Source organism: Cupressus sempervirens, chromosome 8, assembly GCF_028749045.1.
Source record: "Cupressus sempervirens isolate cs-2001-9-10 chromosome 8, ASM2874904v1, whole genome shotgun sequence".
Classification (NCBI taxonomy): domain Eukaryota; kingdom Viridiplantae; phylum Streptophyta; class Pinopsida; order Cupressales; family Cupressaceae; genus Cupressus; species Cupressus sempervirens.
In genome coordinates, this window is record NC_143125.1 from 851,619,373 (window position 1) to 851,646,762 (window position 27,390).

Consider the following 27,390-nt stretch of genomic DNA (forward strand, 5'->3'; position numbering starts at 1 on the left):
TGTTATATAATTTATGATCTTCTTGTTCATGTTTAAAGTTTTCCTTCTCTGTTATGCATCTAAACATTTATTGTATTATTATAATTTATTACAAACATATTACAAATCTAAAACTAAAAACAATACATTATATTTACAAACTTTATCATTGTTCTTGTTTTGAAAAACTGTTGTCATGACTCATAATTTCAGATTTTCTATAAATATTAAAAAAAAATTAGAAAACGAGTTTGACATACCTAAGGACCCTTGTCCCCTATTTTGAAAAATAATTGTACCCATAACCATACCAATACCCTGAGTACCCATGCGCCCTCATCCCTGTGCAACCTTGATTATATATAATTAAAATAATATAGGTTTTTTTCTATATACTTTGAACAATATTACATTAATAATTAATTATATAGAGTCTAGACTATACATTGCTGCAGTGGTAGACTAGACAGATTTTGCTACTAGAACTAACATGATTAAAGATGCTACAGGAAGTTATGTAGAAAATTAATTGTCATATTTTAAGTGTGTTTTAGTTTTAATGTTTGTAATAAATTTCTATGATGTGGTGGCATAAAGGGAGGAGTGATTTGATAAACTCTCCAATTATAGCCACTTAGGACAAAGTGTGTTTACTGTTCAGTTGAGTCAGTTTTCTTGGAGTGTGGTTGAGTGTGTTTTAAATAATTAAGCCAGCTAACAAATCATTGGTTACAAGAAGTTCCAAACAACAGAAAGAGTTAGTGGCAAATTCTAATGCCTGACCAATCCTTCATGATTTGACAATGGTTTTCATTTGCTTGTTTGTTTTGTATGAGCGTTTCATTTTCCCAATCGAGGAGATGGGAAAGTATTAAAAAGGCATATTTTGTAATCGAAGGGGATCGGATACGGAGAGGATAATAGAAAGTTTTGAGTTTTGTTTATCTGATTCTTGAGAGATTGGAATTGAATGTGAAATTTTCCTTATTTTCTTTCCAAAATTCAAAGCACTAAAAATCGTGAGAATAGGTTGATGATCTCATTGTAGAATAACAATCTATTATGCTGGTTTAAAATCAAAACGAAAGTTTTCGGATTGAAGTTTTACAAAGTTATTGTGACTAAGTGCAGTTTTGAGAGTCATAGCAGTCGATGGAAGTTTTTTAAATTCTCTACGATCTGTTTCTAAGGTCGTGAAGGAATCATGTACCATATGTTTTTTCTTTTATTTGCTTTTACTGTTTCCTTTGGCTCTGTTTGTATCCGTGCGGAAGAAACCTATTGAACACAGTGAATATATTCATGTATTCACTAACATGTTTAAATCACATAATTGATATGTGATCGTGAGAAGAATTGATTCGAATTGTGAAGTTGCTGATTTTGTTAATGATAAAATATGTCATGATCGATAGTCGAGTTAGGCTCAAGTTATAAATCATTATAAATCCACACAAGCAGAAAAGGTGTTGTAGATTTGAATATGAGTAAATGCTCTTTGGTAGTCAGTTTGTAGTCAGATTGATGTTAAGTCCATAGTTTGCAAACTCTCCGAGTACTCTCAGAGTTGCCGAGTACTCTCAAGTTTTTTTGTTGGGCGAGTACTCTCAAGTTCAACTCTCGAGTATTTATAGATGTTAAAAAATGTAGCTAAAAATGTTGATGCAGGGAAAACATTGGATTAGATGCATTTTTTACATCATTTTTCTGCTATAAAACTATACATTTTCTCTATTGAAATGTCAATTACTAAGTTAATACATTTTATAATCGTATTCTAAAAAGAAATATATGTTTCTTTAAGAGATTTTAAATTTTAGTACTTTATGAATTGCCGAGTTTTCCCCGAGTTTTTGTTTAGTATATGCTGAGTTTTTTCCGAGTTGAAAATTTTGGGCTTGCCAAGTATTCTCCGAGTCCGAGTCTGCAAACTATGGTTAAGTCTTCTTTTCCCAAAGATGTACTCAGCTTGATGTTAAGTTTTCTTTTCCTGAAAATGTATTTCAAATACATTGTAGAAGAGTTAAGTCGGTCTCTATTAAGTTGATGCAAGAAACCAAAATGTGGCGATAGGAGGTCAAGACAATTCCTATCGCATGACAGTTTATGAATTGACATGAAGTAAAGTCAATTGGTTAACAATCTAAAGGAGTTAATAATCGATCTTGAAGGTGTATGTGCCCCTTGATGCAACTTAGTGGAGTGATTCATTTCCTCTTAAGTTTTCCAAGGTGAGGCTCTGCAACATTTTTGGTATCAAAGAAAAAGTTAGTAGATCCTTGTTAATTTATTTTTTTAGATTGGAAAAATGAGAGTTGAAAACATTGTGGAAGAAGTAGAAAGGCAAAGCTACAGCCAAAGACATTCTATATTCTGAACAAAGTGCAAATGCAAGAATAAGGTATGCAAAGTTATAGTTAACAGTGATTTCTTTGAAAATATAATCTCAGTAGAAATGGTTGAGAAACTGAATCTTTCAAGCATACCTCATGATTTACCTTATAGAGCATATGGGTTAGGAGATTAACAGTAGATTGATGTGTTTGAAAAGTCATATGTTTCTTTTAATATTGGACCATATTTTGATACCATTGAATGTGATGTTATGCCTTTAAAAGATTGTCACTTGGTTTTGGGAAGAGCATGGCAATATGACAAGTCAAACATATACAATTGTAGAGACAACACATATACCGTCAACAAAGATGGAAAGAAGATGGTTATGTTTCCATTGAAGGATGATACAACATGGAAGGAATCAAGAAGTTTAGGCCTTATTGATAGGATAGCATTTCCAATGCATTCTGAAATGAAAGAGGAAGTGAAAGAAGTTTTGCTGGAGGCAAATGAAATTGTGGAGAAGGCAGCCATAAATAGTGCAGATGTACGTGAAGTTGGGAGGGAAATCTCAACAATGATAGATGTCAGTTGTCCTTTGGAAGGGAAAGAACATGAAGTGCAGAAAAAACATAAATTGCAGCAAGAAGAAGTGCAACCAATAAATGCTGATGAGAGGAGTAAGGAGGCAAGTCCTATGGGATTTGAGTGTGATAAAGTTATGGTTGGAACAGTAACATGTCCTTTGAAAATAGAGATAAGTACAATGCTGAAAGAACTCCTATGAAAGAGAGTTTGGAGGCAAATGATGAAGCCTTAAAATTACATGGTGAAGTGAAATGCCGAGAGGAATGGCGCGAGGATGAAAATAAAGAATGTGTAGCAGCAAGTCATGAAGAAGAATATGATTTATGGGAAGAGTTTGCAGCCATCATGGGAGAATGGAAAAGGCATGGTGGTAGTACGGAGACTCAGCATGAAGAAGTTTCGAAAGAAGAAATATCAAATAATGTTATGGAAAAAAGAAGATGAGGCTGAATATGTTTATGACAAGGTAAATTATTCTGTTTATGTTTATGACAATGCTGAATAAATTCAGATAAAGAAATCTGATTTGGTTCCAAGAGACGAGACTATAGAAAAGTTGGTTATGGGTTATGAAAGGGATCAAGTATTTGTGTATTCTCTATGTACGGAGATATGTCATGTTTGGGAGGACAAGAAGAGGAATTTCGTTGGCAAGTGTATTTGGTGGAGTTACAAATGTATGCACTAGTAGAGGTGTCACTTGTGATAAAGTTGTTACTGGAAATTAATGATCAGCAACAAATAGTTTTCATGTTACGAAAAAGAGACAAAACAAAGATTAAGATGAAGAAGGAAAGACAAATACAAATAAGTCAAAGCCCAGAAAATACAAGATTGCAACTAGAAGATGAGTATAAGCCTAAAGTAAAGATGAAGAAATATTTTTCTTTTCTAATATTTATTTTTGCAGGTGTTTCTAAGAAGACTACAAGGAGACAATATACTCAGTATCTAGTAAAATAGAAGAACAAACCTGCAACAAAAGATATTTGGATGGATGAGAAACAAAACAACAAACATTGTTCATCACTAGATCTCATCTCAAGAGGACTTGAGATTCATTCTATAGGGGAGTATGCTGCAGTGGCAGACTAGACAGATTTTGCTACTAGAACTAACATGATTAAAGATGCTACAGGAAGTTATGCAGAAAATTAATGTCATGTTTTAACTGTGTTTTAATTTTAATGTTTGTAATAAATTTCTATGATGTGGTGGCATAAAGGGAGGAATGATTTGATAAACTCACCAATTATAGCCACTTAGGACAAAGTGTGTTTACTTTTCAGCTGAGTCAATTTTCTTGAAGTGTGGTTGCGTGTGTTTTAAATAATTAAGCCAGCTAAGGAATCATTGGTTACAAGAAGTTCCAAACAGTGGGAAGAGTTAGTGGCAGATTCTAATGCCTGACCGGTCCTTCATGATTTGACAATGGTTTTCATTTGCTTGTTTTTTTTTGTATGGGCATTTCATTTTCCTAATCAAGGAGATGGGAAAGTATTTTAAAAGGCAGATTTTGTAACCGAAGGGGATCGGATATGGAGAGGATAAAAGAAAGTTTTGAGTTTTGTTTTTCTGATTTTTGCGAGTTTCAAATTGAATGTGAAGTTTTCTTTATTTTCTTTCCAAAATTCAAAGCACTGAAAATCTTGAGAATAGGTTGATGATCTCATTATAGAATAACGATCTATTATGCTGGTTTAAAATCAAAAAGAAAGTTTTCGGATTAAAAATTTATGAAGTTATTGTATGTAACTAAGTGCAGTTTTGAGAGTCGTAGCAGTCGATGGAAGTTTTTAAAATTCTTTGCAATTTGTTTTTGAGGTCGTGGAGGAGTCATGTACCATATGTTTTTTCTTTTATTTGCTTTTACTATTTCCTTTGTCTCTGTTTGTATCCACCCGGAAGAAATCTATTGAACATGGTGAATATATTCATGTATTCACTGACACGTTTAAATCACGTAACTAATATGTGATCGTGAGAAGAATCGGTTTGAATTATAAAGTTGCAGATTTTGTTAATGATAAAAAATGTCATGATCAATAGTCAAGTTAGGCTCTAGTTTTAAATCCACACAAGTAGAAAAGGTGGTGTACATTTGAATATGAGTAAATGCTATTTGGTTGTAGTCAGATTGATGTTTTCTTTTCTTGAAGATGTATTTCAAATACATTGCAGAAGAGTCGGGTCGGTCTCTATTAAGTTGATGCAAGAAACCAAAATGTGGCGACAGGGGGTCAAGATAGTTCCCATCACATGACAGTTTATGAATTGATATGAAGTAAAGTTAGTCGGTTAACAATCTGAAGGAGTTAATAATCGATCCTCAAGGTGTATGTGCCCCTTGATGCAACTTAGTCGAGTGATTCATTTCCTCCTAAGGTTTCCAAGGTGAGGCTCTGCATCATTTTTGTATGGTGCAAGAGCACGTCAGCGACAGGAAGTATGGTGGTGACAGGAAGACAACCTACAATATTATTAAAATGCAGAATTTTATATAATGTTTATTTAAGAGAAAAATCTGCACGATTGATGTGCCAAATGTTTTTTTTTTTTTTTTTAAACTTTTGTAACTGAAAGGGAATTCCAAGAGTCATTGTAACTGCCCAAGATATAATTATAAAAGGGCATGAGCAACAGAGGATGGAGTGAAATTTGAAAATCTTTATGGGTCCTCTAGCTATCGATAGCCAAGACCATTTGTATTTTCCTTATACTTTGAAATTTAGAAGTAGCAGATTTACAGTTTGATGTTCAGTTCTTTTATGTCTGTTTTCTTCAATGTAGTCGGTTTATGGAATGACAATGACAGTCTACCAATACTTATGGTTTCAGACTTGTGAAGGTTCAGCTTTTAACTGTTATCAAGAACTGGTTATGAATGTTTCAGTCTGCTGTGATTTCAATCTGGAATACATGGATTTTGCCTGTTGATCAATTGCATTAAAAAATCGGCTTCCGATCAAACATGAATTGATTTTTTGGATTCTTGCATTCTATTGTATGAACTGATTTGGGTGATGTAAAATTAGGCTTAAGTATATTAGTCTGCAATCCATAGTATCGGTTTAGTTAATTAATTAATTACTCTCCAAAGACGCAGGTTTGCTAATAGAAGTTATATGGAATAAGAACCGATTCCATACTAGTTTTTTCTATTTTGGTCTATTATAACCGATGCATACTATGATAGTATTCTTGGGTGTTATATGAATCGGTTTTATCAGCACTAAATAGATCAGCCAAGATTTGGGAGTGTTCCGTGAGGTTCGATAACATAAATGGATTTAAATACAGGAAGTTGGAAAGTTACAAGAATTTGCAATTCAATTTATTTAAATGTAAATTGTTGCCTCTAAATGCATATTAGAAATGAGAGATTTGGGAAGAGCTCATTTTAAATCTTATTATGATCTAGAGAGAATCCATTATTGAATCCCTTGAGTGTTTAATTCCTCAAGGAGAGTGCCAGTGTTGAAATCTCTGCATCATACATTAGGAATAAATATTAATATTAATTATATTAACAGTATTGTTAATCTTATTGATTAATTAATAATATTAATTAATAAACAATTAAAATATTACGTAATTCCTAAGCTACCGATTCGGATGTGGATTCTGAAGCGGATACAGGATGCAGGGATTTTCTTTTATTTGGATGCGGATGCGGGAGGAAACGTGTGTGTGTGTATATATATATATATATATATATGGAAAGAAATGCAAGAAATATACAAAAACAAATCATTTGATAGTATGACTATAAACCTATGATACTTAAGAAAAATGTATTTTCTCTCATACTCAAGGCTTCTCCATAATACTTTGTTTTTTTTTTCAATGGTTGGGATTGAATTTGATATGTGGGTTTATGAATTCAACCAAATGGTTCATTTTTCCTGAAAATCTATGGTTATCACACACAAAGTTGTGTTTAGGTTTTATATGATTAATTTGGTACATCCTCTTGTTTTTGCATGCTTTATTGTATGAAGTTTTGTTGAGAGAAAAGGGTATGCTCAATATGCTTAACTAAGTTTGTTTTTCGTTAAGCTGGTAAGAGACAGGAAAAGCTGAAAATTTTCCTTTATTGTCATTTCTTCTATCTGTGATCCTATTTTATAAGTGGATGTAATCTAGTAATGTTTGACCTTCCAATTGGTCATGTACATGGCATGATACTATTTTGTGTATTGGTTTTTTAATGTTTTTTTGCCTTTTTTGGCCGCTAGGCCCGCAGATGCTCTTGGATGCGTCCAAAAGCCCTGCGGATGCTAGCTAGAAGCCAATCATAGGCTCCTGGATGCATTTGGAAGCCAATCACACATCTAGAAGCCCGCACTTGGCTTTCGGCCAGCATCTGCAAGGCTCCGAACACATCCGGAATCCGTCCACATCGGATGCAGAAGCCTAGGCCAATCCACACGAATTAGTATCCTAGCATAATTCATAATCTATAATCTATTTATTTTAATTAGTTATATATATTGAATAATTAATTACTATTAAATCTTATTTCAAATTGGGGATATTACATTCCAAGGGTTTTTTTCATTTTGTCGAGTCGGCCTGGTAGAGTCTGAGTCAAGTGGAAGTTTTATATTAACACAAAGGTTGTAGCTTGAGTCCTATGCAAACCCATATGGAAAACAAATAGGTGTCTTGTCAGAAAGTGACAAAGGGAGGATGTGCACAAGTGGGCAATGATGGCAACTATCAATTTCTATTAATAATATTATAAATCCTATTGATTAATTAACAATATTACGTAATTCATAATCTATAATCTATTTATTTTAATTAGTTATATATATAGAATAACTAATTATTATTAAATCTTATTTCAAATTGGAAATATTACATTCAAGGGTTTTCTTCATTTTGTTGAGTCGGCCTTCCGGAGTCTGGGTCAAGTCTTGGAACTTTTATGTTAACACAGAGGTAGTTTTGAGTCTCATGCAAACCCATATGGAAAATGAATAGGTGTCTTGTTGAAAAGCAACGAAGGGAGGATGTGCACTAGTGGTCAATGGTGGTAACTATCAATTTATATTAATAATATTATAGATCCTATTGATTAATTAACAATATTAGTTAATAAATAATTAAAATATTACATAATTCATAATCAATAATCTATTTATTTTAATTAGTTATATATATTGAATAATTATTTATTATTAAATCTTATTTGCAATTGGGGATATTACATTTCAAGGGGTTTTCTCATTTTGTCGAGTCAGCCTTCTGGAGTCCGAGTTGAGTCAAGCCTTGGAACTTTTATGTTAACACAAAGGTTGTAGTTTTGAGTCCCATGCAAACCCATATCGAAAACAAATAGGTGTCTTGTCGAAAAGCGACAAAGGAATGATATGCACTGATGGACAGTGGTGGTAACTATCAATTCATATGGTGATGATTTAAGCAAGAGTAGGAGATCAGTGGTGACAATAGGTGGAGGAATGGACAAGGTGGAAGTGGGGAGATATTGGAGGGAAGGTAGGTGAGGTGGAGGGATAAGGAGAGGGAGGAAGAAGTGACAGGGTGGAAGACAAGGGGCAAAGGGATAAGGAGAGAGGATTGACAAGAAAAATAAACCAAGGCAAGGAAGGAGGCAGGTAGAGGGAGTAGAAATAAAGGGAGACAATGGCAACGAGAGAGAGCAGGGGAAGAAGGTCAGAAAGGATGGGGAGGCCAAGAGAGGAAGAGGAGTGAAGGAAGATAAAGAAGGGGAAAGAGGGTGGAGAGGAAAAAAGAAAATAGAGATGTCGGCTACGGAGGTGTTCATGCCTCAGCCTTATCTTGGGGATGAGGCCCACGTTTTGGTCACTGTCAAAGCTCCTATCAAAGATGTTCACAAAATAAGCCCCCGTTCTGGCCGTTGTCAAAGCTCCTATCAAAGATGTTCACCAAATAAAAATAAATAAAAAGCAATAACTCTTTTAGGTATGAACCAATAATAAAATCCCGAAATTTCTGATGTAAATCGTAGAGTGCCACCTGAAAGTATTTGAAATTACAAAAATATAGAATAGAACTGAATATAAATACAATTTAACTACACTATGTTTAAAAAATAAAAACATTAAAAAACACTATGAAAGTAGGTTGGATATTCTTACAGCCTGATTTGTTGTTCTTGGAAACCCATCAAGAATAAATCCTGTTTCACCGTTTGACGCACTGTTTTCAAGGCGCCTTGATAACAAATTCACGATTACATCATCTGGAACCAGTTTCCCTTGATTCACAAAACATGCCAGCTACATGTAAAATCAGAAGATACAAAACATGTCAAATTCTATATGAAAAAATAAAACAATAAAATTGTGACCTTTGTATTAAGATCTGCATATCAAAAGGTAAACACCAACTTCAATATCCAAGTGTCTGCAATACTAAGTATTTCATTAACTTTTAGGAATACTTCAAATCTCCCAATTAAATCTTCCATGTTGATGATGATGGCTAAGACAAATCACATGGACATTAAAAGTTGAAAGAAAGTAATATTTATCTTTGCCTCAAAAAAGACCCAGTCAGCATTCAAGGATTTTCCATCAACCTTATAAGAAATCCTGGAAAACAAAAAACAAACAAGTCCACCTACTTTATGATGGAATCAACTAATGAATATTTACCAGCTACAACATTTTTAGTTAAGAGTCTCAAGTGCCTAAATCCTAAGCTATTTCAGATATAAGTGCTGAATTGTTCTACGATCTAACATTAATGCATAACCACCATGAAACTCCAATATAGAAACAAGGAACATGCACCCACATCATCTCATGAGATTATGTATATATAATGTAATCTCAGTTTTTTCATCTTTTCAAATAGTCTAATTTTAAATGGTTATATGTAATTAAACCAGAAAAACATAGGCCAACAATCACATCCCTTCTCCATATATGACACCCTTATTCCAAATACCACAGATTAGTTTTTTATCGATAAAGCATCATATTTTAAAAGTTATATTGAGTAAACTAGGAAGAGTCCAGTTGCCAAAAAGTAATTAATAGTTTTCTTCTGCATCAATAACATGTTCCTCAAAAGCACTATCTGGACCTGAATAAACTCGTGGATCTAAAGGATGGTTCGAATAATTATTTCCTTCTAACAAATAATATTCATCTAAACAAAATAGTGTTAGAATCTCGAAAAACCAGTGCACTAAACAAAGCACTCATTGTGAAGCCCAAAAAACAATTGTAGCTGAATCATTGAGCTACTGCTCTGTTTACTTCTATATCTGATAACTCAAATAAATTAATTAATAATAAAGATGACAATCAATACCAGATACAGGAGTCAAATATTTCTTTATTCGCTCATGAAATTATTGTAGAAGACCAGAGATGATCAGCCAAGAATCGTAGTTTACCTGACTGCATCATACTCTTTCCATGACGATATACAATATATTTAAAGGACTTGACAGTTGCCAAGAGGAACACAACTGTCAACCAACCAACAATCGATCTGGACAATTAATACATAGTTGCGTACCAATATCATCAAAAATAATAATAGGTATTGTACGTTGATTACATGCTCCCAGTTTTTCAATTAGGCCATTTGTGATCTTAAGGGGATCAATTGAAGAGGAACAATAGTCTGCTGCTTCTGTGAGACACCATGTCCAGCTTTGTACGGTAAGCATTTGAGTTTCTCAGATTTAACTGGAATGGTGGCAAAGTTGGTGAGATCTTGAAGTTATAATTTCCTCAAAAAACACAAGGAAAATATGACCACAAATACAATAAACTTCCCCTTGGCTAAGGCATTTGTGACCTAGTTCACAGGGTTCCTTGCACAGTTTGTTCATTCCTTGTTTCTACGAAGTGGCTTTTGGCTAAGTAATTCCATCTGAACAGACTTCACAGAATGAACCATTTTGGATGGGACTTATTCCTTGGAACAAAAGTTTCTGAATTTTAAGGACTTTTGATAGCCTCCTGAAGTGATGGTTGCTCAAAGGATTCACAGAATGAACCGTGTTGGATGGGACTTATTCCTTAGAACAAAAGTTTCCGAAGTTTAAGGACTGTTGATAGCCTCCTAAACTGATGGTTGCTCAAAGGCTTTAACTAACCCTTGAGAGGTTCAGCTAATCATTCTAAAAGTCTCCTTTCCAAGACATCAAGTGATGATCATTGATGTCAACTATGGAAAAAGAATAATCCATGCATGCCAAGTTAGCCAACACTATGCTTAGAGTTATATAAAGGAGAAACAATGATTACTCATGGAAGGACGGGATTTAAAGTCAGCAGCAACATTAAAAATTTCTACAGGCATCGATATTAGAATAATATTGTATTATTTGCCTCATAATGGTGCATTTAAGTCACCTAATGTATCTGGTCACTTTATGCATCTTCAGATGTATCTAGTCACTTAATGTATCTCGTTTAGTATATGTTTATTTCAGTTCACAGTTCACAGTTCACAATTGTTTTTTAGAAACATCGTCTTTATAATAACTCATTAAATATCAATCATCATTTCATGATATTAAAGCCCTTATGTTTGTCTTTTGCAGTTTGGTGCTTGAAATTAAATACTAGAAGTTTTAAATCATTTTTTAGTTAAAAAAGGTTTCAATAAATGAGCGACCCGTTAATGGGTGCCCAAAGGTTAATTTTCACAAGGGTCGTAGGGAAACAACCATATTGAATGCTCCTGAGAAAGGTTGCCTGTAAACTTTGATGGAGCAGCTAAAGGCAACCCAGTTTCAGCAGGAGCAAGATCTGTAGCAAGATATGACAATGGCAATATTCTGGCCACGAGAAGAAAGGCCTAAGTGTAGGGACAAATAATGATGCAGAGGTGCATGCTGTTCTTATGGGAGGCAAATTGGCACAACGATTGCACATAAAAAATTTACACTTGGAGGGAGATTCTCAAATCATTGTCAACACCATTTCAACAGGGAGAATGCAGGTTTGGTGGATGCATAAAGTAGTTGATATTATAAGGAAGAAATTAGCTTATTTTCATAATTTCAAATTTTCACATGTTTATCAACAGAGAAACTCCCTTTCTAACTCGCTATCCAAGTTGGCAATTGACAGGATAGTGACCCAATTGAAGACCCTAGGACAAATTGATGAGGTGGCATGCTGAGGTAGAAACAAAGCCTCAGGAGTGGAGGCTAACATCACATAACCAATTGATAGTGATTGATGTGACATTTGAAGCAAAAACAATATTACCTTTGATTTGGGAAAAGACAAAGAATTCATTTTGGGCAAGGTAGCAAGTGGTCGAGGCTTTCATGGTTGACAAAAAACATGTTGGAGTAAATGTGCATTCATTCTGCGCAAATGTTGGTCCTATACATTCCTTGATTGCATGCCCATTGACACACTTTTCTTATATCATAGAGCATTGCGAGGTGGGGCGATAGTATAACTACATGGAAGCAAATTTCAAATTTAGAGGCATGAAGCAACAGATGGCCTTCAAACGGCTTGTTACTTAAGAACGTCTAAGCCATGTATTCAGTTCCAAACATCCATTTTTTCTAGAGGTAGTCAAGATTTTGATGGGTATGCATTACCTTCTCTTGAAGTTTTGATGGCACACAAACACTAGCATTGTCGCTCTACTTTGTATATGGGGTATGCAATTTTTGTCAAAAGAGGAGGTCAACAATATCATGGAACAATGCATAGTTCTAGAGTAGAGAGTTGGTTTGGAAGAAATCCTAAGGTGTGCAATCTTGGGACAAGGTTTCATAAAAGCACAACGTGACTAGCTTGGATGCTCTAGAGGCCCACATTTCGTGCAACAGTTTCCGTGACATAGAAGATTAGAGAGTAGCATCAAAAGGAAAATGGAGTATTGGGACAAGGTTTCATCGAAGGACAAGGTGATTGGCTTGAATGCCCTAGAGTTCCACATTTGGTGCAAACCTTTCTGTGGCATAAAGGATTAGGTATCAAAAGGAAAATGGACGCTTGTAGGGATTGGCCCTTGGTCATTGATTAGGTGCATAATTGGGATTTGAGTTGACAAGGAAGCAAACAAACTCAAAGATATTCTAGTTGAAGTTGGTTGATGCATGGGAGGACATGGCAGTGTAGTGAAGGGCTCGAAGAATAAATAATCTCAACCACAGTTGACGTTGTGGACAAGAGAGAATTGTTGTTGTGGACACAAACCGACCTAACAATGTCTATGTCAATGATGGGAATCTAGAAGCAACTTGTAGACAAGCGACCCAAAGGAGCAATCAAGCTCGTGGCAATTATGTTGGGCTTGATGTTTCACATGGGATGAAAACTAGCAACATAAGGAATTACGCCTCAGTTGGCGATGTTTCAAACTAGGGTTTTTTGAGTTGTTTGGGTATGGTATGATAACTAGTCAAATTTTTGAAATTTTGCTAGTTATTACACTTGTTAATGGGCATTACATCATTTTGAAGCAAATTTCAATATAGACTAGGTAGAATGCAAGATATGTCAAATGATGGCATGAATGGCTAATGTCGATTGTAGGGTTTGTTGGGTAGGGTGTGCTCTTTGTTACTGTTGAGCTGGAAATGGATGACTGTAAATGTAATTAACTTTAAATTATTAATAAAAAAATTAATATAACTTTTACTAGCCAAAAAAAAATTTAAATGAGGAGCTTTGAAATTTATAATCTCTAAAAGTTTGAGTTTTTCTACCTAGCACAAAGGTTTTCCATCTCAAAACTGCATTTTTTAATGTTCCGTTGGTCATGTTCAAGGGTTTCCAAGTATACTTATTGAGGGAGGGCTTCTATTTTTTTCACAAAAAAATCATGGATGGAAGGTTTGCTGATTTCTTCCCCAAAAAAAAAAAATCATATAGAGGGTTTGGCATAATTTTGTTTTAAAACTTGTGGCCTTTTGATTCTGGGTTTTTTTAATTTTTTTACCACCAAAAATCATGGATAGAGGGTTTCCTCATTTTTCCCAAAAAAAACTGTGGATGGAAGGTTTATTAATTTTTCCACAAAAAATTATGAATAGACAGTTTGCTGGCTTTTCCCACAAAAAAATATTGTATGGAAAGTTTTCTTTTTTTCCACAAAAATTTAAAGATGGTGGGTTTTCTATTTTTTTCCAAAATAAATTATGGAGTTGATTTTTTTCCACAAAAAATCATAATGGGTTTTTGTTATGTTTTTCCAATAAAATCATAACGCCTTTTCAGGTTATTGTCCAAAAAAACATGATGTGTTTTCTGATTTTTTTTCAACAAAACATCATGAAAGCTTTTTTTTTTAAATTTCTCCAAAAAAAAATGTAGACTATATACTCCTTTCTAGGTTTTGCTGAATGATTCCAACAAAAAATCGTAATGATTTGTAACAAAGACTTTGCTCAAATTTTTTCTAAAAACAAATCATGGTTATTTTTGTCCTAGGGTTGCTGGTTTTTTGACAACTTCCTTTAAAAATTTGTGGGTTTTTTTTTCATTTTTCCCTCACAAAGAAGCTTTTTGATATTTTTTTCCCAAAATTGTGGCTTTCTGACCTCAAAATATGGTTTTGACATTTTTTTTACAATTCTGGCTTCTTGCAGATTGTTTTGGGTCGTACCTCAGGTTTCAATGGCAAACGCTATTCCTACAAATGTATTGGAGCTTACTTCTGTTCATGGGTGTAATTGTTTTTGACAATTTTTAGCAAAATCATTGTTTTTTGAGTTGTGAGGGTTTTTGAAGCTGATCTCAGTGTCTTTGGAGAAAGATGGCAATAACATTGTTACCTGACATTATGTTGGGAGGATTATGATAAACTTGGTCATATCCAGAAGTTCTACACCACTGAGGAGGGTCTCAGCAGCAGGCTCGTGTTGAAGTGGTCTAATATGAAGGAGGCATCTTCTATGCATTCATGGCCAAATGACTTGCCCATTCAATCTTCCATGGGGTAGATAATAAATTGACCATTTAGGAGGGTATTAGAATACTATTGTTTACTGTTATACTCATAATTTACACACATGGCATAATAATACAAATTACAGTGCATACCAGATATAGGAGTTAAATACATATTTTATTAGCTCATGAATTCATTATAGAGAAGATGATCCAAGATGGTTGGCCAAGGATTTGAATTTACCCAGTGATACTATACTCCCTCGGCGGTGCACAAAATATTTATAGTACCCATGGTTGCCAAGAGCAACCCAACTGTCAACCAACAGACACTTACAACCACCCAAGAGTAACAACAAATGACAATTAATAGACTAACAAATAACCATATTATCAAACACAACAATAGGCATTTTATTTAAACACATCATCCCCCTACCCCATTCCCCTACACCCCTCCCCCCCCCCACAAAAAAAAAGTCGTCTTCTAATCAACAAGCATACATCAAGAAATAGTTAAGAATACTAATGACCATGCAAATTCAAAGTTGTAGTGAAAGTAAATTGGGATCTAGTGGCAACACCCCTAGCAAGGTCAAGGGGAAGCGTCCCTTGTGTGGGTCAAGGGGCAATCCCTTGCTGCCAAGATTAATTGACACCTTCAAAACCACACAGAACTCAATATTGTAAACTGTTTTCTTAATTTTTTAAGATGTTAGGAAAAACGTTTAAAGAAACAAAAAAAAAAGATATTTCATGTAGCGTCATGTTGTTGTCAAGTACTATTTGATGTAAAGGTACAATAAAACTAGCTTCTTCCTCTGTACCCATATGACCATGCTAATCGATGCAAGCTTGAGAACTTCATATATCGTACGACAACAATAGTAATGCAAGTTGATGTCGTAAGTTGTAAGGCAAAATACAATCTCGACATTGGCACAATACTCTGTACAACACTCAAGATGCAAGCCTATATAGTAGAAGTAGCTCATACAACATGTGTAGTTGTGTACAAGATATGTCTAGACAGTGGTAGAATCCTATTTACGACATGATCATGTAGACCCTTACGACAAAGGTAGCTCGTACAACATGTGCAACTTGTTATGTAGGACCTATAAGAAAAAATGGGCAAACGAGTTTTGGTTTCATATGGCCTATTTTAAGGTGTGAATTTGGCATATGGTGATATGTTTGTACATGTGTGGCACTATGAAGATTGATGATTAAACCCATATAGTACTCCTAGAAACACGTATAGTACTCTCAATAGCCTATACGGCACTGGTATGAGTCTGATTGTTGAACCCATGTGACACCCTTAGTAACCCATACGATACTTTAGAGAAAAAACTAACTTATCCATACTATTAGAGTAAAATCCAATATGAAAATTTTAGGCATAACTTCCTCAACCTATTTAACTCAATCTATTTCCCATATGACCTATTTTTCTAAGCATTGCTTCTTCGGTATGGACTAGTATATTAAATAACATTTCTATCATATGGCCTACTAGTTCCTCCCTCTATGTATGGCCATAATACGTTGTATTGTTCCATGTATATAGTAGGACCGTACAACACATGTTGTCTCTTGACCGTATTAAATGTTTGTGGGGAGTTTGTGTTCTCACATATATGAACTACCAAGATGTATGGCTTTTCCCAAGTTTCATGCAGTATTGAAGTTTCTCACTTCCACATATGGCTTGCTCTCACCCCACTACGTACTCCCTTTGTACAACTCTATACTTTTCCTTTTGTAAGGTGCAATGATTGTTGGATTGATCCTTCCCTCATTGACTTGTTTGTGACTTAACCTGTATGGCTTGTTCTAACCAAGCTTGTATCCAAACGATGGCATATGGCCTATGACTCATCCTTGGCATGTAGACATTGCAATCTCTATTGGTTGTAGGAAAAAAAAATTGTAGAATACAAATGCAATGCTTTCCTCTAATTAGCACCTCTTCCCACCGTTTGCTCCTTTTCCCTTTTTTTGTTCATCTTCTATCTTCACACTATCAAATGCACCATCCATTACTTCACACTCTTTATTGGTTGATTTTTGCAATGAGTTGTGGCTTCAAAAATATTTCAGGTTTGCAAAAATACATCATTGTCCTCCATTTGGCAAAGAAATTGTCCATTCAGAGAAATCATCTCCTCTTTAAAACAATTTTCTACCTTAAGTACCCCTTTGCCGTTTGGTTCAATGCCTTTCCTTCCTTCACCCGTACCAGATTTTCCATCTTCAAGCTTTTATTCAAAGGATGCTTATCCCTTGTTGATTGTCTGATTTCTCAATTTGATTTGTCGTCAAAAGTGTACTCCTATTCTAATTGTGCTTTGCCTTAGCAATGATCACCCAACTTCTCCTGAGGATTGCATCATATGCCTTCTTCTCCAACAGGATTACTACAAAGTTGAAAAAAATATTATGAAACAATCATTACCTTTTGTGCAATTAATAATCAATGACTTAATGCCATGTTAGTGGGCACCTACCCAAAGCTTTAGCTTCCCCAGACACTTCTAAGTTTCCTCCAACAACACATTGACCCCTAAGCCTCTATCAATGATTTTATTTGTCAATTTTGGTCCCATTATCTCCATCTCGACAACAATTGACTTTCTCCCAATGCCTAGCATCAGCACGTTGCCAGACTTTTAGTCCCCCTTTCTAAGCTTCAATCTTGGAGTCCAGTCAATGAGAATAATTCTAAGTGTCCAAGTCTAGGTTGCCCTTAGGTGGTTTTCTTCTCATCAATTTCCTTCACTATGTAGAATTTCGGGAATTCACTACTCCAACTTCTCCCTCGACCCTTCATGCAGGATTCATGAAAATTACATGCATAAAGGTCTTTAAGTGTTATAGTTTGGGTGGGAGTGTTGTAGAGCATCTTCCCCTGATGAGAAAGAAGTAGACATTTCATTTGGATGATCAAAATTTTCCTAAGTGTGCATCTGATCGAAATTTCACCTGTTCAGCTACTCCGCTAGAAGCAAAGTGCCTCTAAGGAGTCTCCAACACATGAAGAAAGGCTGCCTCTAGAGGCAAAGTTTCGAAGGAACATGGAGCAAAAACATTAAAGAGCATTGTTTTGGAAGCAATGGAAGTCCCAGATTGCCCAAAAGTGATGAAAAGACTTAATGTTTACACTAAGTCAAAGTTTCACCTCTGTTGTTGCTCTCCTACTCGGAGGAGCAACCCGTGAACCACTTTTCTGACAGAGGAAAGAGAAGTCCATTTTTGGATGTTAAGAGGAAAGAATATGCTTGCAGGGATTTCATATTATATCACTCAAAGAAGATCAAGTGCCTAAAGCTTTCAAAAGTTGAAGAAAACGCAAAATGGTGACTTTGTCGGAAAGAAGCTATTTCTGGGGTGCTTTGGCTAACAAAGCACCTGTAACTCCCATTTTTTGAAGCTACATAATTGATCGAGTGTATAAAGTATATATATGAAGATCTCACCTTTACAAGGTACTTCAAGTTAAAAGCTCATTTGGATTAGCAAAATTTCATCTAATATGGGCCTTATCGGAGTTTGACTTCCATGACTACTCCTCTAACTAGAAGAGCACCCTGAGCGCTTCCTTTCCGATGGGCGAACCTAAAGTGTACTTTTGGGTACTTGCTCGATTATAAGATGCAAATATTCTAGTGGAGATGCTTATATAATGCCACAATCCCAATAAAGGCAAAATCTCAAGTCTTTCAAGTGTTGGAAAAGTAAAGAAGAAGCTTCTCCCATGACTTAGTGAAAAGGAAGTTGCATTTCTTAAAGCGAATTCTCCCATCAAGTAATATAAAGGAGAATCGGAAAAGCTTGTTTCTCGCTACGCCAAAGCTTGAAAGGTAAATCTTGTAAAACTCATTGTACAGTGTCCTATTAAAGGTAAATCTCATACGAATGAAGTCAAAAGAAGTTGTTAACCTACCATCTTAACAGTAAATCTGATCATTACACCATTAAAGGGCATTTCTAAGTTAATGGACCGCTCCTCACTCATGTTTACCGTACAGGAGAAGAAGCTTAACACATGTAGTATATCACGATTCAATGCAAAACAGATACTTTATTCATATATGCACTCAATGATTACAATCCAAATACAATGACTACAATGATCATAATGATGATTCCAAAGTCCATCTCAGACATGTACATATAACTTTCCGAAGGGGTGACTCAAGCGTTACGCACCCGTTCGGATACTACTCTACCTATCGGCTACACTATACATTTTACCGACAACATCATCCCCCCAAAAAGAAAAGTCATCTCCGGATGACAATACAACAAAATTCAAAATAACAAATTACATCAATGCATAAGTACTAGACAAAGGGATGCGTCTACGTCCTCAACTAGTTCAGCTCCATCCGTAGCTTGTAGACCTATTCTTTCCTAATCTTCAGCTCTACTTCTGCTTCCATCTGAAGCTCTAAGGCTGACTGCATCATCTCTCCAACTTCTCCCAACTCCTCGTTCTTTTTTGCCATCTTCTCTTTTTCTGCTACCAACTGTTCCTTTTCTACTAACAGGGCTATCCTCTCGGATTGCCAGGCCGCCCTCTCAAATTCCAAAGCTACCCTCTCTAAAGCTAACCTAGCAGCTAACTCCTCCCGAGCTCTCTTAGCTGCTACCTGATCCACCTGACTCCTCCGAAGAGTGTAGTATGCCTCCCTGTGTAACTTCGCTATCTCATGAATCAGAGCCTCTACCCAGCTCTCCATCTCAGGGTCTCTCGTCGTGGACTGGTCCTACCGCATCTCTGCGGTTTCCACATCCGACCATCGCCTCTACTCAAAACAAACTGTAAAGGCAGCTGGACATCCCAACCTCATGAAGGATATGACTCCCTCCAGCTCCTTCACCACTAACTCCAATGCCTGAGTCTTTGCCGAAGCTAACACTTGGCAAGCCCGAGATGCTAGAGCTGCAACATCATCAAGAAAAACTGCCTCTATCATCGCTATCTCCTACCTACTAGGTATTCCTGCTATGCACCCTTAGTCCTCTCCACTGCCTCTGCCATACGCTCAACAGCGCTATGCAGTACTCCCTCACTCTGTGCCTGCCCAACTTCCTGTAATGGGTTCTCTGGAACTGCTTCCCACGTGGGTGTGGATAAGTATGTCACTCGAGGTGTCGAGGCTAGGTGGAACTTTATACTCAAGAAAGCACTAACCCTCTGGGTTCGGCTCTCTCTCTCTGTCCTGCTCAAGCGATGCCAACAGTGTTATATCTACTGTGACCACCACATCAAAACCTACTACATCCAATCAGACACCTGATGCCCCTAACTCCTCGCCTTCCAGTATCTCCATCACCCCTATCTCTATGTCCATCTCCATGTCAAGTACCAAAGTCTCTCCTATATCTGGTAGAGTCTCATGAGCCGGCTCCATTGGTACCTCCAAAGCTGCTATCTCCATCGGTGCCGTATGTGACTCTGCTACAACTCATGTCTCTACGGTGGGCTGCGTCGTAGTTGAAACTGGTGTCATCACCACTAGCTACCTGAATTATCCAAACCCTGGGATACCATGTATGCCTACAAGAAAAGTGTGTTGTAGCCGAAAGCACAGGCCGCAAAAATCTCAAAGGTGTAGCCATAATCACTTCTACCTCCTCGTCCTCTTCCTCTTCCCCCTCAGACCCACTCTCCTCTGAAAATGTTTCCTCTTGGCCACCATCTGTGTTTCCACCATTCGGCCTTTGTCGCTTCTGTCCTATGATTTTGGTGCCGAGAGTATCCAAATGCCTCCACTGCATAATAGGTGGTTCGCCAAGCGCGAGTGGTCTCGGTTTTGCCTCCAGTGCATCATTCGGAATCATCCACATTGTCGCATCCAAGAACAGACCAATAGCGTAATGTGGCATATAGAACATTTTATGCTACAATGTCATAAACTCTGACATTCGTTCGGCCAATAATGTTGCCCAATCATAAACCTTGCCGTGCAAAATTCTATTCATCATGGCTACGTGGGGTAAAGAGATATCTAAAGCGTGGCTCGAACCTGTGAGGCGGCTTTTCACTATGTCCATCAAACAACACCAATGCCCCTCCTAGATATTAGATTTCTTTAGCCCTCTACCCTTGGACGTTTCTGAAAGAGCCTCCTGTTCTGCCTACGATAGATCTCCGCACACAAGCTATATCAACTTCAGCTTCACTTCACAGCTCAACTTTTTCGACTTGCTTTCTATTTTTCTCCCGCCTTGAGCATGACCAAGTATGCCAAATACCCATGTAAAATCAGTCGGTTTGAATGATACTACTAAATTGCGATCAAGATATTCAAACGTACTAGTTTGAGAGAACCTATCATATGTTTCAATCATAAGGCGCAAAAACCCTTCGTAGTCTTTGATGCAAAATATTGGCATTTGCACTACCCATTCTACCTGAGCTTTCCAGCTACTAGCCTTCACCAGGTGGTTGTCTGGAGTTTCTTGCCACCACTTCCAACATTCTACACCATTTAACCCTTCGAATGTAATACTTTGTATTGTAGGAATAGCTTTCTTCTTACCTACACTAATTCCTGCATAGGACCATCCTGCTACACGAATTCCAAATGGTAGTGTCTTCGCGTTCTTGTTCATGGCAGTGTCTTCGTCTAGTTTCCTCTTCCAAGCCCTCTTTCCAACTGACTGCATAACTGTCACTCTTTTGTTGTTTTGTGAATAAATCACAAACCATTAGGGCAGTTACCTTCTTTCACAATTTTCTCTTGTCTTGTCTTTCGTACTGGAATGTACGGCTTTCCCTCAAGCTTCTATGGTACGGCTTCTATATTTTCCAACAATTTGACTCCTCCCACCATACGACTTTGTACCCTCTTCTTCCTGTCACTTTCAATGGTCCGTACGACTTATTAGTTTTATGGCTTTTAAATATGGTACAGCCACATACCGTACGGCCAATTTAGGCACTTTCCTGTCATATGGCATACAACCCTCTTTCTCCCTTCTATCCCCAATTCCATATGGCTTAATTTTATGTTGTTTCAATCTTGTATGATGCCCAGGCTTCTGTATTCCTAACTCGGTTCAATTCCTTTCTGTTTAAAACATATGGTTTTCCTTTACTTCTCCTGTGCTGATCATACGGACTATGTAGTTCCAATACTTAGCCGGCCATACGCCTGCTCTCTTCAGGCCGTACGGTTCTTTGTTCTCCTTCACCTGTTTGTCTATTCTCCTTCCACATGTGTCTTCATCCAACTGTACGGGCTTTATTTCTCTTCTACAATTGGCTTTACGGTCTTAACTTTTCTCCCACATTCTCCTGCAGTACAATCTTAAATGGCAATTAGCAGACGCAACAATTTCCCTCTGCCCCGTACAGCCGTATAGCTTTCAGTTTTCCCCACACAAGGTGTTTTCAAGCTGTACGGTCATCTCCCTTCTTGGATGGCCCTACAGTCTTTTTAATTGTCTCTCTGTGAAGCGTTCTTCTTTGTACAACAGCCTTTTCCTATACTTCCAGCCGTATCGATATGCTATTTTTTCCAATGTACGGTTTTCCTGCTTTTTGATCTCCTAGCCGTACGGCTTCCAAATGCTCCTCTTGCTTCCTCCGTACAGACTTTTCTAAATGTTCCAAATGTGATTTTTGTTTGCATATTACTTCTTTTTATACTTTCGGCTTCTGTACGGTCTTTTAATTAACCCCTTCTTCAATACTTATTTGAATGTTGTTTACACATTATGACCTGAAGGTCGTATGGCAAACCCTATTCATATCTCATTACTTTATTACATACTTCTTCACTTTTAATACTTCTTCATATTACTTTATTGCTTTATTGTGTTCCTTCATGTTTTATCACTTTATCACCTCACATTTTAAAACTATAGTTTATTATTCCCACTTTAAAACTATGTTCAACTTCGATATTTTATTTACTTATTATACATATATACATTATTTACAAATGTTTCTTTTCTTTCCTCAGCTATTTGTCGGCAGAGGGCCATTTCTTTCATGGTATATTTTCAACTTCGATCCATTTACTGCATTTAGTTTTTCTTTTCGGTCTAGTGTCCACAACTTAATTGCTCCATTATATCCAACTTCACGTATCTTGTACAGTCCAACCCATTTAACTTTGAACTTTCTAGGCCTGATTTCATTTCGTCCATTATACTTCAGTACTAACTAGCTGGGTTGAAAGTTGTTTAATTTTAAGTGCTTGTCATGTCATGCCTTCCTCCTGTTTTGTGTCACTTTGATGGCCCACTGTGCCTGCAGCCGTCGCTCATCAAGTTTGTTCAAATTGTACAGTCTCTCCCGTAAGCTCTCCATGTCGCGTAACTTATTTTCCAACACGATCCTTAGGCTCGGTATTGCTGGTCTGATTTTTGCATGATGAAATTTCCCTTGCCTAGGTGCAAGAATCAGATTGAGTCCATCATTGGTGAATAGAGTTTCTAGTTTAGTCTTCCAGAGTTTTGTTTGCCTTTTGAAGAATTTGCAAACCCTGTGTCTCGTTCCTTTTAAAAGTTTGGGCGCGAAATCTTTTTGAACTTTCGCGAATATTCTGTTTTCATTAAAAAAAAAAAACATTCCCACGCCCTCAACTTGTCTTATTCTCTTATATCTCTCCCCGTCCGATCTCGATGAAATCTACGGCATTTGCTACTTCGCCATGGTGAGTTGCACACTTCTTATATATAGCGAGGTAGCAAATGCCGCGAAACTAAAGAACGGTGCTGTAAAATGGAGATATGGTGGTCGGAAAGTATGTTGCATCCGAAGTTTTCAATCATGTGCCCTTTGTCAGTATTGTCAGAACAAGTAGGAACGCAGTAAAAGGCGAGCAGAAGAAATCACCAGGAAAATGATTTTTTCGATAATTCGCTACTTCGCTATCTGGAAAAATAAGTATCTCGCCACTAGCGACATAGCAAGTAGTCGAGAAATGTATTACACGATGGCCTCCAAATTTCCCGGTGACCATAAACTTTTCCAAGTGACATGATGAGTAATAACTGTTATTGCCAGAAGCATTTAATAAGGGTGTTGTTGACTTGATTTGCCTTTATTTGTCCAGCGCTGAGTTTTTTTTGAGACGTCAGAGCTCGCTACTTCACTATCAGAAAATTTAGGCATCTCGCCATTAGTGACATAATGAGTTGCCGTGAAATGACACATGGTAGGACCTCAAGCAACGTGGAAGGGTGACTAGGATTAAAGTATGGTTTCATTATGCTAGCAGTGCAGGATTTCTCACATCATCAATATCTTGGACCCACACCCCATTTATAAAACACGAGGTATTTTGATTGTCAGATCAAGATGAGATCTACGGCTGTTGCTATCTCGCTATGGAAAGATACGCGATTTTTACTCTATGCGACATAGCGAATATGGGACCCACCACATGCTAAGAAGTTCATTCAATTTCTATGCCATCAGATCAAGTTCAAATCTACGGCCGTCGCTCTCTTACTATGAAGAATTGCACTAAGTTTATGTATAGTGAAGTAGCGAATGGGGTGCCCACCTATTTTCTCTTAAGTGTTGTATTAAAATGTCTTCCACACGATCAACACAAGATCAATGGTTGTCGCTACTTCGCTATAGCAAGATGCTCGAAAGTTATGTATAGCGAGGTGGCGACTTGATGACACGTGTCCCCAGTCTTCAATGGGTCCAAACTGAAATGCCAATAGTGAAGGAGAGGTACAAGTGGACATGCTTCATTGATTTGACTACCAGCGTGTTAAGAGGAAAGATGAGTGAGCTTCATTTTTATCCCTGAATCGTAGGATTTTTCATAGATCAATGGCACAAATTCAAAACGAAAGATGATGCCATACTGTTTTTTGCCACTCTATGCATTTATGAATCTTGAAGGCTTCACATGCGAAAGAAAGCAAAGTATAATACAGAAGATTTTCTTAGGCTCATTCTACACGAACAAAGATTGCAAAGTTTTTCTAAGCAGAAGCTATTACTGAGAAAGTTGTGAGCTGAACAAGAATGTGAAGCAAATTCCTAGTGTTCGCGAAGACATTGCAGAGTTACAGAGAGAAATAAGCAAAGAGTCAAGTAAGTATTTACACTATAATCTCTATAGTATCATAATTCTGCAAATTACAATTCAAAATGCCTCCAAAGAAGGGATTCTCTGGTCAAGAGAATTACTTGGACAGGAATGTCCACGATGATTTACTTGAGTTGTTTCCCAATTCCACCACTCAAACTGTGCAAGTCAAAAAGCTTACAACATTAAACCCTAGGTTGAGAATAGCAGATGGATTATACGACAAGGGTAATTGGGTCAGGGATGCCAATACCACTCAAACTGGTCTAGAATTGTTTAGAAAATGGTTTCAAAGAGGAACCTTTTTGCCCCACACACCAATATCTAGAACTTTGATCTAGGGAAACTAGTGGTTCCTAGTGTGTTCATGGACTATGATCTTCTTGAAGCTGTGGCCAAAAACTATGACCAAGCCATTAGGGTTGTAAGAAGAACTAATGGCTAGGTCTTAATTACAGTCAACCCAGATGAGATTAGGGAAGTTTTTGGTCTAGGGCCTATCATTGACTACCATGTGCCCATTGATTTGGAAGGATTAGAAAAGGAGTACAAGTCCAAAAAGGATATCATTAGACAAGGTGCATTGAAGGCACATATAGGTAAAATTGTAACTCTGCCAGCAATAACAACAGCCTCCAGGGAACCCTTCAAAAGGGCATATTTCAATTCCAAGGCTATAGAGATATATAGGATGTTGTGCAGAGTTTTTGGGAGAGACGAAGAAGAATTTATGCCTGTGGATTTTATGTATATGGTTGTTCAGATCTCATCTTTTGATGTGGACATCATTTTTTATTTTGCTTCTTATTTGGCTGAGGAAATTCACAATGGATTAATTGGGATTGCCAAGAGCAAGATAGAAAAAACTTTTGGTCATTACTCATTGTTGATGCATATGTTTTTGTTTAAGGGAGCTTCGTATTTTGGTAAAGAAATGAAATTAAACAGAGAGGAGAATGGGGAAGAACTGCCAGTCTAGTTGTGGAGTGCAGATATGGCGTGGGATGCAGAGAATGCTAGTTTTGTCAGGTTTGACAGGTATTTTGCTTCCAAGCTGAGATGCCTCTTATTAAGTGACAATCCCAGAATCCCCAAAGCACTGATGGGCCTCATAAGGCCTATGGATAGCTCCCATTATTTGAAAGTTTCACATAATTGGGGAAATATTATTCCTTACTCTGTTTCCACTGTTTTTAGAATTTATGGTTTTAGGGGGAGCCCTCATGTATTACCCTACTAGGTGCCTTTGAAGGTAGGAGTAGTTCAGTTTTTTTCGCAATTGGGAGGAGTAGAGGAAACATTTTTGCTGAAAAGATCAATAGGATCAATTTTCCCCGCTTGCACAATAGCCCATCATTTTGTAATCACAAAAGGGGGTTGGAACTCTTTGAACAAAATTTTGGATCCCTACAAGATGGCTATTTCTCACCCTCGTTTTTGTGATTTTGAGGGATTTTTCAACATGGCCTTGAGGCGTAGAATTAAGCTTGGACAAATTGAACATGAATTTTACTTTCCAAAAGATATAATAAGGAATGAGTACTCCTTGCAAGAGCAGGAGACAAGGAAAGAAAAGTCGAGAGTCTTCTCTAAAATTTTGGATTTCATTCATTATTTTGATCCAGATTATAGTCTTTTAGATTATGAAGTTACAAATGTAGATAAGATAAGGAAACTTATGAATACTTTTCCTGAAATAATAGAGGCAATGAATGAAAAGAAACAATTCTTTATTAGATTTTACCCAGATAAGGCCAAGGAAGCAATGAGAAGATTGGGTTTTACTCCCAATATAGGGGCAAGTCAATCAACTATCCAAAAAAGGCCAGGGTACACTCTTATTTAGAATAAAGGGGCCACTGTAGGCAAAGGAAAACAAATAATGGCCTCCACTAGTGCTGTTGTCAAGAGGCCTTCTGAACCCTCTCTAAAGAGGAGAAAGATAATAAGGGAAGAGGATCCTCATGTTGAGGAATACTCACCCTCACAGACCCCCCTTGAGAATTGAAGAGGAGCAACTCACTGAAGAGCAGATTGAGCAGTTGAGATCACAAGGGGAAGTTTTGGTTACTCAAGTAGAAATAAATGAAGAAGAACCTCAGGAGCCTCCAATGCCAAGTTTTGAATTAACAATTGCAGATTACAGAGGAAGGGAATTGGACCCTGTTTTGGAACAAGCTAGTCAACAATTTTTGTTTGATGACAGTTTTGTCAAAGCTAGGGCCTTCCATCAATTTGCATGGAGGGTAAATATGAGCAATTTTGAGGAAAGATGTAAAAAATTGACAGCAGAGCATCCAGAAATGGTTGAAGCCTCTATACAGAACCAAATAAAGGAACAAATGATGCAAGAGTTCCAGAACATAACCCCTGAAGAGGGGAGGCAAATGGTAAAGGCTTCTAATATATTATTGTTGCCTAATTGGGATATTGCGGATGCTTTGATTTTTAATTCTATTTCTAATAAATTGGAATTACAAGACCCAAATAAAAAGGAGTTTGTAGGGACTTCATTTAGTGAAGATCAAGCTGCT

The 27,390-nt window shown here is 36.8% G+C and overlaps 1 protein-coding gene across 1 annotated transcript in view; it reads right to left on the bottom strand.

Annotated features, from left to right (window-relative positions):
* LOC149545095 (putative adenylate kinase 6, chloroplastic) overlaps positions 1-27,390 on the bottom strand; it is a 191,005-nt gene that overhangs the window by 24,143 nt on the left and 139,472 nt on the right. Inside the window, exon 3 of the mRNA XM_089795590.1 lies at positions 9,033-9,173. Coding sequence (XP_089651716.1) covers positions 9,033-9,173 — 141 coding nt within the window. The remainder of the gene's footprint in view (positions 1-9,032; positions 9,174-27,390) is intronic.